The 10,795-nt window shown below is 35.4% G+C and overlaps 1 protein-coding gene across 1 annotated transcript; it reads left to right on the forward strand.

The window, feature by feature from the left end:
* Positions 1–7,332: 7,332 nt before the first annotated feature.
* Positions 7,333–10,795, forward strand: LOC108480448 (probable CoA ligase CCL7). The gene is made up of 6 exons (XM_017783456.2): positions 7,333–8,767; positions 9,076–9,265; positions 9,781–9,926; positions 10,140–10,207; positions 10,323–10,425; positions 10,530–10,795. Exons 1-6 carry the CDS (start codon positions 7,751–7,753, stop codon positions 10,641–10,643), a joined length of 1,638 nt encoding a protein of 545 aa, XP_017638945.1. The 5' UTR covers positions 7,333–7,750; the 3' UTR covers positions 10,644–10,795.

Here is a 10,795-nt window from a genome sequence, read left to right on the forward strand (position 1 = left end):
ATGACATGAAAAGCACCTCAGGGTATCTATTTACCCTTAGTTCGGCTATTTTTTGCCGGACTTCAAAGAAGTAAACTCTTATTTCTCAATCAACAGCTGAGGCAAAATATGTAGCAACTGCAGGAGCTGTTAACCAAAGTAATTTGGTTAAGAAAGATCATTGCAAATATGAATTTGCACTAAAGAGAAGCAACAGAAATCAAATGTGATAACCAACTTGCTGTTGCAATTGCAAAAAATCTAGTGTTTCATGGGAAAACAAAGCATTTTAAGATCAAGTTTCATTTTGTTAGGGAAATGGAACAATCTCAATAAATCAGACTGGTTCATTGCAGTTCTGAAGATCAGTTAGCAAATATCTTAACAAAACCTCTTTATGTGTTAAGGTTCAAGAATTTGAGAGCCAAGTTAGGAGTTTGCAGCATGCAAGCCAATGAGGAGTGTTAGAAGATGGCTTACATGCAAACCAAAGCAGTTCAAGCCATACAAGTAGCAGTTGAAGCATATGCTGTTGTTTTGTTACTTTTCAATTAATGATTGTTACTTCGTTAGATTAGAACTAAGTTAGTGACATGTTTGATGTAATTTTGTACTGATAGATTTGATAAATCAGCTTAACCAAGAGTGCAAGCAATGTTTTTTCTAAGTTCAACAATGTGTTAGTGGAGTTAGGTATGTTTAGGTAACATTTTCATTTTTTGACAAGCTGATTACTTGGTATATGTAATGTTTTTTTCTCTAAATGAAATGATGATGAATCTTTCAGCAAACTCTTTTTCTTCTTTTGGTTTTCTGTTAAGCATTCTATTCTTATAGGTTAAGCTTAATTTCTTTATTTGTTCATCAAGATATTGTAGCTTAAATCTTAAGTTTCAGCCGAAAGTTCTTATTCTATTTACTAAGATCCAACAAGCTTGTTGCAAGTAAATAGATGCTGGTCTGCCATGCTCATAAATTTATTTCCAAAATATGTGGTTTTGTGAAGAAGCTTTAGGGATGTTATAAACTCAAGCTGGTATGAATGCCTTCTAATGATGTTATGTCCAAGTTACAGTTTTGTGGTGAACGACTCATGGAATGGAAAAGTAATTAAAGTAAAAATTATAAATCATGCATCAATAATTTGAAAAATCAAATTAAGGCAACCCGAATGCAACATTCTAATACACTTGATTTGGTGAACCTACATTTGGAATTAAATGTGCTTTTAGCTTGAGAAGAGGTCTATTGAAAATATAAGTCAAAAATCTGTTGGATGAAACATGGAGAAGCTAATATTTTCAAAAATCTGTTGGATGAAACATGGAGAAGCTAACTCTTAGTCCTTTCATGCCCAAGCTTCTAAATGGACGAAAGACAATCATATTCGTATGCTTTACAATGATGATAAAGGATGAAAACTAATTCCAATGGGATGTGCAATATAATTTAGAGGTACTTTCCTAATCTATTCTCACATTATTCGACTTTTTTTCATTGTTTTCTTCAATCTTCTTGCTTACATTTTTTATAGCCAGAATGAGTCTCTTGTTGCCCAATTTTGTATTGAGGAATTTTTTGATGCGATTATGAGCATGAACCCAATAAAACTCCAAGACATGATGGAATGAATATGGGATTCTTTCAAAGGTGTTGGTCTATTTTGGGTACCAATGTTTTTTATCAATGTTGTTCATAATTAAATAATGGTGTTTTTCATGATTTTCTTAATGAAAATTTGATTATTTTTATTCCTAAAAAAGGATAAACGTAATAGCTTAAAAGATTTGAGGCCCATTGTGCTATGCAACATTTTCTACAAGATAGTGGCTAAAGTTATTGCAAATCGCTTTAAGGAAATTCAGCTTTCCATCATTTTTCCTATGTAATTCATTTTGTTCCGGTACGTCTGATCATGAATAACATTTCAATCGCTTCTGAGCTTATCCATTACATGAAGAACAAAGGTTGTGGTAAGGTGGGTGTGATAGCTCAGGAGCTTGATGTTAGTAAAGAGTATGTCCATATTGATTGGAATTTTATTTGGTTTACAATGCGAAAAATGAGTCTTTCTATATTGTGGGTGAACTAGATCATGATGTGTGTCACTACAGTTAATTATTAGATCTCTTTAAATGGTCAAGAGGTGGGACCTATTTCTCCACATATAGGTTTGATCGTTGCATTGCGTGCTAGAAAATAATGAAAATATATAACAATTAGAAAAACTGTTTTAACTGCAATCGTACAACGTCGAGTTGTAATATAAAAATTTTTACAATAAAATATGGAAATATTCAGATGATTGAACCTAATAGATTTTTAAATTGGTAAATGTATTTATTAACTTAATTACGAGCTAAGCAATTACTAATCTAATCGAGTAAAAATTATTAGTGCAAACCAAATATGAAAATATATTGAAACTAAATTTAAATTATCAATAAAATTATTCTCTTGGTCTTTTCTTAATTCAGAATTTCCAATTAAGTTCTCTCGATCTCATTATTTGGTACAATTATATCGAATTATCAAGAATAAACTCTCCTCTCGATCTCGTTTCTCTAGATTTTCCACTAGAGATATCAATTTTAACGTATTAAACATTTTGATATAAAAGAACAACCAATTAATCAAAAATAATCATCAACCTCATCTGACAAAAAATTAATCAATCAACAAACAACTAATTTAACAAATAATCAAACTAAATCGAGAAATAAAAGCAAAGGGTTTTTGCTAAATCAAGAGTATATCCTTTCTACCCATGCCTCAAATAATGGTCCTAGTGTCATGAGGCTAGATCTTTTGTCTCACAATCCGTGCAGCCTTAGGTGATCCGTTCGCTCCAAACTCGCCTAAGTTAGCCTTTACTCCCAAAAGTGAGGATTTCTTTAGAATTCCTCTAAGGCACCAATTTGTTTAGCAGAAGCGATTGTGCTAAAAGAAGTTACAAAATGAACAATAGAAAGCCAAAGAAATAATGCACACAAAGTGTTTGAGTAAATGCTCAAAGAATTCTATTACACTTAAGAATTCAACATACAATGGATGATTTACAAGAGAGGGGAAGGCTCTCTATTTGTAGTTGAGTTCCCCCAAAACAGACGATCAAGATCCAATTACATCGACGGACGAGATTAGCTTATCTCTTAATTTTGGAGATTTACAAGATTACATCATATCATATCAAATCTACAAGATATGATTCCTCTACTTACTAAAAATAACCTATGTTGCCATATCTTTATTATCGAGCCAACCAGGCTTTAATCTAATAAGCTTCTCCAATAGTTCTTGGAATCAGGCTAGTTCTCGTGGGCTAAATGATCCCCATCTAATCCATCGACCTCCATGGGGTGTATCTTATGCCATAGTCACAGGCTTTGTACTTTGGCCCATGACATTTTCCCCACCCATTTTCGTAACGCCTTCGTTGTGGTTTTCGAATGGCACTGACTTAATTCACCTTGGAACTCTCTCGTTTCCTTAGACTCTTCCTGACTTGTCTTGTGGTCGGGTCATCCCTTCCTTCGAAACCTTTGCCTCGGCTTTCGTTGCCTCTTAACTTGAACCGTTATACTCGTTGGTACATCTCGTTGGTAAGAAGTCTCCACTCTAGCTTGCCCTATTTTTTAGTTGTTCCCATTAGACTCCCCTGGACTCTCACATATTGGCTTCATATCCCCTACGATCTTGTCAAGTCAACAAGTTAGAATTCAAAACACTATCAGAGTATTCGTAATGTACCTTTCCCGCAGCATTTACTCATTTCGACTATTTTTGTATTGCTTCTTTCCTCTCGAAGTCCGATACACAACCTATATTTCCTAAAGGTGACGGTTACACAGTAGACCTTATAGGTCTCATATAGGTTTCATGCTCCACTAACTTTTCTGAAGGGGCTTTCGTAGTATTCCGTTCTATCGAGTTAATGTTTCTCCCATACTAAACATATTCGACTAGTTGGATTGACGACAACACATTGGTCCCAACCTTCATATCCCGATGCTTGATAACGGACCAGTGACTGATTGGCCCATGGATACAGAACTATCTGAATCCTGTCAAGGAAGTTTAAGCCAAGTACAAAAGCCTTCATTGCCCTTCCATTTGTTGATTTGTAGCTCCACATGACGAACTACTCCCACAGTTAAGGCCTTCTCAAAACTTACCATCTTGATCTTTCTATTTGATTTCTTAATTGAGAGTCCAAGTTTCTCCACAGCCTTTCTGATATGAACAAGTTCGATGCTCCCGTATTGATAAGAACACTTCTTTTTTTAACCTGCAATGTTGATGTCTACAAACATCAACCCTTCTTCACTATTCCTTTTCTTACTCGATGTCTTTTTCTCAATAGGCTTCGCCTCTTTCTTTAGCTCACTTTTTTTTTTATAGCCAAAATTATTGATTTCTTTAGACATTTTCACACTATATGTGGTCCTTGACAAAGAAAGCATTTTATCATCTTCCTCTTGTCCCTTGGGCTGTTAGATCCCTGATTCGTATCTCATGGTTTCCTATTGCCACTTGTGCTATCGGTACTGTTGCCATCATCGTTATGTCCCTCTTTACCTTCCTCATGGTTTCTCTTACCATTGCCCTTTCCATTAGGCTTAAACGACTCGAACTTGTCTTTCGTTGGACCAAACTCAACAAAGGGCTCTGCTTTAGCCATGGCTACAGTAAGTTTGGTGATTCCTTGCCTATTCAACTTATGCTTTGCCCACGGATTTGACCCATATTCGAACCAATAGAACGTTTCTTTCTAGCTCAAGTCAAAGATTTGAAGCATCAACTCGCTAAATGCCCGAACATACTCCCGAATAGTACCTTGTTGCATAAGATGGCACAACTTAATCCAAGCCTTCTTATCAGTATACTGTGGATAAAACTGCTTCTTCAACTCTCTTTGGAACTCTTCCTAAGTCCCAATCGCGTTTTCACCACGTTTCTCATCCGTAGACCTATGACGCCACCATAAGAAAGCTACATCAGTAAAATAGATTGAAGCAGTGTTTACCTAAATGGCATCATCCTCGATGCCCATAACTCAGAATTATTGCTCCATTTCCTACAAGAAGTTGTCTACATCCCTTGTGAACCTTGCACCTTTGAACTTCTTTGGTTTAGGAACATCTGTTACTTGTTGCTTCGGCCTCGAAGACAATATTCCCTTACTCAAAGCAACTTTGTAAATCATGAGCTCCCTTAAGCTCTTCAATTTCCTTCTTCTTGGTTAACACCATATCCTCAAGAGTCTCATCCCTCTCTGCTAGTTTTTCCGTAGTGGAATTGACTAATTCATTCATCTTTTCCACATTGGCACTGAGAATCCAACACAAATTCTCTGAGTTGCTCTTCCATTGAGTCAAACCCATCTGTGCATCCCTCGACCAACTCAAGCGTCTCATTCATGTTCCCTACGGACTCCTCGAGATTATCGACTCAATTTTACAAGGCTGTCAGTATGTCCCTTGAGCAACTTGCTTTTCTGGCCCTTCCACGAGTCTGCATTAGCTCATTCTAATCAACAACTTATTCCGACATCCCAACGGTGCCTTCGAACCAATAGCTCGGATACCACTTGTCACGGGGCTAGATCTTTCGTCTTATGATCTGTGCAACCTTAGGCGATCCGTTCGCTCCAAACTCGCATAAATCAACCTTCACTCCCAAAAGTGAGGATTCCTTTAGAATTCCTCTAAGGCACCAATTTGTATAGCGAAAGCGATTGTGCCAAAAGAAGTTACAAATGAACAACAGAAAGCCAAAAAAAGAATGCACACAAAGTGTTTGAGTAAATACTCAAATAATTTTATTACTCTTAAGAATTCAACATACAATGGATGATTTACAAGTAAGGGGGGCTCTCTATTTATTGTTGAGCTCCCCCAAAACAGACGATCAAGATCCAATTACATTGACGAACGAGATTAGCCTATCTTTTAATTTTGGAGATTTACAAGATTACATCATATCATATCAAATCTACAAGAAATGACTTCCTCACTTACTAAAAATAACCTATGTTGCCATATCTTCATTATCGGGCCAACCAGGCTTCAATCTGACAGGCTTCTCAAACAGTTCTTGGAATAGTGCTAGTTCTCATGGGCTAAATGATCCCCATCTAATCCATCGACTTCCATGGGCGCATCTTGTGCCCTAGTCACGGACTTTGTACTTTAGCCCGTGACACTAGGAACTACAAATTTATTCAAAGATAGCCTCGTCGTTAAATCTAAAGCAAAATGTTTGTGTTTTCGTCTTTATTCTCACAAACACACACAAAAAAAAACGTATTAATTTCTCGTTATGAAATTATTGTTAGTGTTTGGCATATTTATCAACATCCACGTTGCTAACAAATGATCTAAAAGAAACTAAATTTTGTATAATAATAATTGTTATAATATTACTAATATTTAATATGTAATTTATAAATATTATTTAAATTAATTAATTTAATTATTATTATCATCAAATTAATAACACTTGTTATTTTATGAATTTTACTTTTAAATATCATGTAATGAATAAAATTAATATTAATCAATTGTACTTTTCTATAATACTTTTCAAATAAATTATTTTTTCCAAATGTAACTTTTGAATACTATGTAACGGCAATGTGAAACTGACTATTAAGCTTTTGACTTTTTTCTTTTTACTTCCGTTTGTTTTTTGCTGACTATTTTAAAGTTTAAATATGAAGAAATGAGTTTTTAGGTGTAAAATATAAGGAGGTTATTGTATTCAGAGTTAAATTATTTTTTATTTTTTTTAAAATTTAATAAATTTAATTTTACACATTAAATTGGAAATTAAGTTAGCTTTTTTATTAAAAATTTATTAATTTGTACTATTAAAACTTAATGTAATTGACAAAATAATTAAATAATGACACGTAATGTGTCATATGTATCTTATTCGATTGACCCGCTTTTTGACATTTTTGGGACTCTAGGCGAAATAATAAATTAAATTTTTTAAAAAATTATAAAATATAATACTATAAAAACTAAAAAAGTTGAAGCCCTAAGAGATAAAGCATTAATGGCTAAAATTTAAAAGCTCTAAATATTTAATTAATTTATTTTAATTTAAAAATTTTCTTTCCCATATTAAAAATGAAAAAATATTTTTTGAGCCTCTTTTAGTTTTGGCCCTTAGACGGTTATACTCTCAAATAACCCCTACATATTGATGTAAAAGACCAATTTTAATAATAATAATTATTTAATTATTTAATAAAAATTAATTTACTCTTTAAATTAACATAAAAAATAATTTATTTATTTTTAAATAAAAAATAAAATACACTTTTAGTCCGAATAGATCCAACTCCATTGTACTTTTAAGGCTCTGATGAGAACAGAGACAACGTTGGACTTTTTCAAGTAAGTTACCGTATCATCTTTTTTCTTTTTCTTCCAAACTTATAGAAGAAGGGGAAATCCAACCTTTCGATCCTCATTTGAGTCGGCTGCGTAACGAAGTCAACCTCTGAAGATATCCACAGGATTGTCTGTAGGTTGAAAAACATGAAATTATTGCCTAATTTTGTCCACATATCCTTCATCGGTCATTTGTCATTAGTGTCGTTTCTCTTCAACTTGTCCCCATGTGCCGTTGCTTCTTCAACCAAATGATCTTCCATACATTGTTAGTCCCTACACTATTTTGTTATTAATCCATTCCAAGCTTCCAGCTTTCATTATCTAAAAGAATCACAAAAGGATCGAAGCTCAAAGATCAGGTTTTGATGGAGAAATCTGGGTATGGAAGAGATGGGATTTACAGGTCTTTAAGGCCACCGGTAGATTTTCCCAAGGAACCAAATCTTTCAATGGTTTCGTTTCTGTTGAGGAACGTGTCTTGTTACCCTGACAAGCCAGCGCTCATCGATGCAGATTCTGGGGAAACCCTCACTTTCTCTCAGTTGAAATCCACTGTCATCAAGCTCTCCCATGGATTTCTAAATCTGGGTATCAACAAAAGCGACCGAGTATTGATCGTTGCTCCAAATTCAATTCAGTTCCCTCTTTGTTTCTTTGCCATAACAGCCATTGGCGCCATTGCTACAACTGCCAACCCCATGTACACTGTTAACGAACTCTCGAAACAACTCAAAGATTCCAATCCCAAGCTTGTTGTCACCGTCCCTGAATTGTTCGACAAAGTTAAAGATTTCAACATCCCTATGATCTTCCTTGGTTCTAAACGGAACCAACAAGGATTTAATGCAAAAAGCACTCCAAAAATCCTTTCATTTCATGATCTTCTTGATATAGCGGGTAACGTAACAGAGTTTCCCTCGGTTTCCGTCAAGCAGACCGATACAGCAGTGCTGCTTTACTCTTCGGGGACGACGGGTGTCAGTAAAGGTGTTGTTCTGACACATGGGAATTTCATTGCATCATCTTTGATGGTGACAAAGGATCAAGAACTTGCAGGGGATATCCACCGGGTTTACTTGTGCATCTTGCCTATGTTTCATGTGTTTGGATTGGCTGTCATGGTGTACGCGCAGGTACAGATGGGAAATGCTTTGGTGTCAATGGCGAAGTTCGATTTTGAGATGTTTTTGAGGAATGTGGAGAAGTATAGAGCCACCCATTTGTGGGTTGTGCCTCCTGTTGTGCTTGCTATGGCTAAGCAGAATGTGGTTGACAAGTTTGATCTTTCCTCATTGAAGCAAATTGGATCTGGTGCTGCACCTTTGGGAAAAGAGTTGATGGAGGAGTGTGCACAGAAGTTCCCTCAAGCGGTTGTTATGCAGGTAATTTAGTTGTCTTAATGGGGAAAGCATTTCAAATCTGCAAGCTGATATGGTCCTTTGCATGCATAAAAATGTTCAGTTAAATATCCATATTGTGTTAGTCACTGTTGCTTTCAATCCAAATTGATATCTTGGGCAACATTCTCATGGGAACCAATGAATGGTGACTAGCCTGTTAGCATATATGAAGTAGGATTTGTAATTGTATTTGCTTGGAAGTTGTTCCAAGTTCATGATTCTTTGGATTTTTGGAATAACTTGGAAGTAGAGAAGCTGCCTTCTCCTAATAAGGCTTTCTTTGCTTTCAGGGCTATGGAATGACTGAAACCTGTGCGATTATCTCGATGGAGAATCTCGCATTTGGTGTCCGACATACTGGCTCAGCTGGACTGCTTGCTTCATGTATTGAAGCTCAGATAGTCAGTACAGAGAATCCAAAGCCTCTTCCTCCAAAACAATTAGGGGAAATATGGGTTCGAGGGCATAATATGATGCAAGGTAACGTTACTTGCTTCTTAGTTCCTGTGGAAATAAAAGAAGATCGATCTTTTGGTATAAATAACATCCAGCTATTTGTATATGCTAATCATTCAGCCTCTTTGATATGATAACAATAACTTCTAGCTTTGCATCTCATATGTAGATCGGTAAAATTCTTAATAACCCTTATTTGTGGTCTGTTAAGAGTTTGATTTGTGATATAGTAAAGGTGCATGTATTATGCTAACAGTTAAATCAGCTACGCACAAGAGTTAAATGGTTAAAGGAAAGTGGTGGGCTTCGTCATCCACAGCCAATCATGTTGCTTTCTACCACATCATTCAAATGAAGTTTTACCATAACATTCCTCTAGTTTGGTACATTGATTCAATTACGGGATCATGAACAGTCATTGGTTAAGTCAATACATAGTAATCTACCTATACCTGTATTTGTATGAATGCAATATATTTTTATTTTCTTGTACTTATGCTATTTTCTCTGACACTGCAATTTCCAATCACTATTTTCAGGATACTTCAACAATCCTGAGGCAACTAAACAGACAATAGATGAAAAGGGTTGGGTACATACCGGAGATCTTGGATACTTCGATGAGAACGGTTATCTCTATGTTGTTGACAGAATTAAGGAGTTGATCAAGTACAAAGGTTTCCAGGTAACGTATTTCAATTGCCAATTGGTTCTACGTTGAATGCTCGTTTTCACGTAACAGTTATAGTTGCATAGACAGTTCTTATGCTGTAGTGTTCTGGTTTAACTATCTATATATATAAGTCTTTTTGGTGATCCCAAAGTTAATATGTGTATGATTTAATGTGTTTCTTTCTAAATTAAAGCCTTTTGATTTGCTTCATAAATTACTCACCAGATTGCACCAGCAGAGCTTGAAGGTCTACTTGTATCTCACCCTGAAATACTGGATGCTGTCACTATCCCGTAAGTTATACCCAAAAAATTTTAACTGTTTGCATAATCTAAATCTGGGAAAATACCTGAGTTCTTCCTTGTAAAGACATCATTGGGAGTTAACACATATTTCATCACACTACAGATATCCTGATGATGAAGCTGGTGAGGTCCCAGTTGCATACGTTGTTCGCTCACCCAACAGTTCATTAACCGAAGAAGATGTTCAAAAGTTTATTGCTAAACAGGTACGATATCCAAATAAATCGATAGCCATTTTTAAGTGAAGTCTTTTCCCTTCCAATGAAATAGGAAGACCTTATAAAACCGAAGCTGTTTTTCACCTTTGCAGGTGGCACCTTTCAAAAGGTTAAGGAAGGTGACATTCATAAGCAGTGTCCCAAAGTCGGTATCAGGGAAAATCCTGAGGAGAGAACTTATAGCCAAAGTAAGATCCAAAATGTGAAATTCTATAATTCTGTTTTAGGCACATAGCATGAATACAAACTAGTGGTTAAGTTAAAGCTGTCTTTATCTAAATTTGTAACTATATTATTGGGGTAAAATTACAACGAACAACAGATTATTGGGTCAATAAATGTTTCAGTTCCTCGAAAA

The sequence above is a fragment of the Gossypium arboreum genome, chromosome 1 (genome assembly GCF_025698485.1).
Source record: "Gossypium arboreum isolate Shixiya-1 chromosome 1, ASM2569848v2, whole genome shotgun sequence".
Taxonomy (NCBI): domain Eukaryota; kingdom Viridiplantae; phylum Streptophyta; class Magnoliopsida; order Malvales; family Malvaceae; genus Gossypium; species Gossypium arboreum.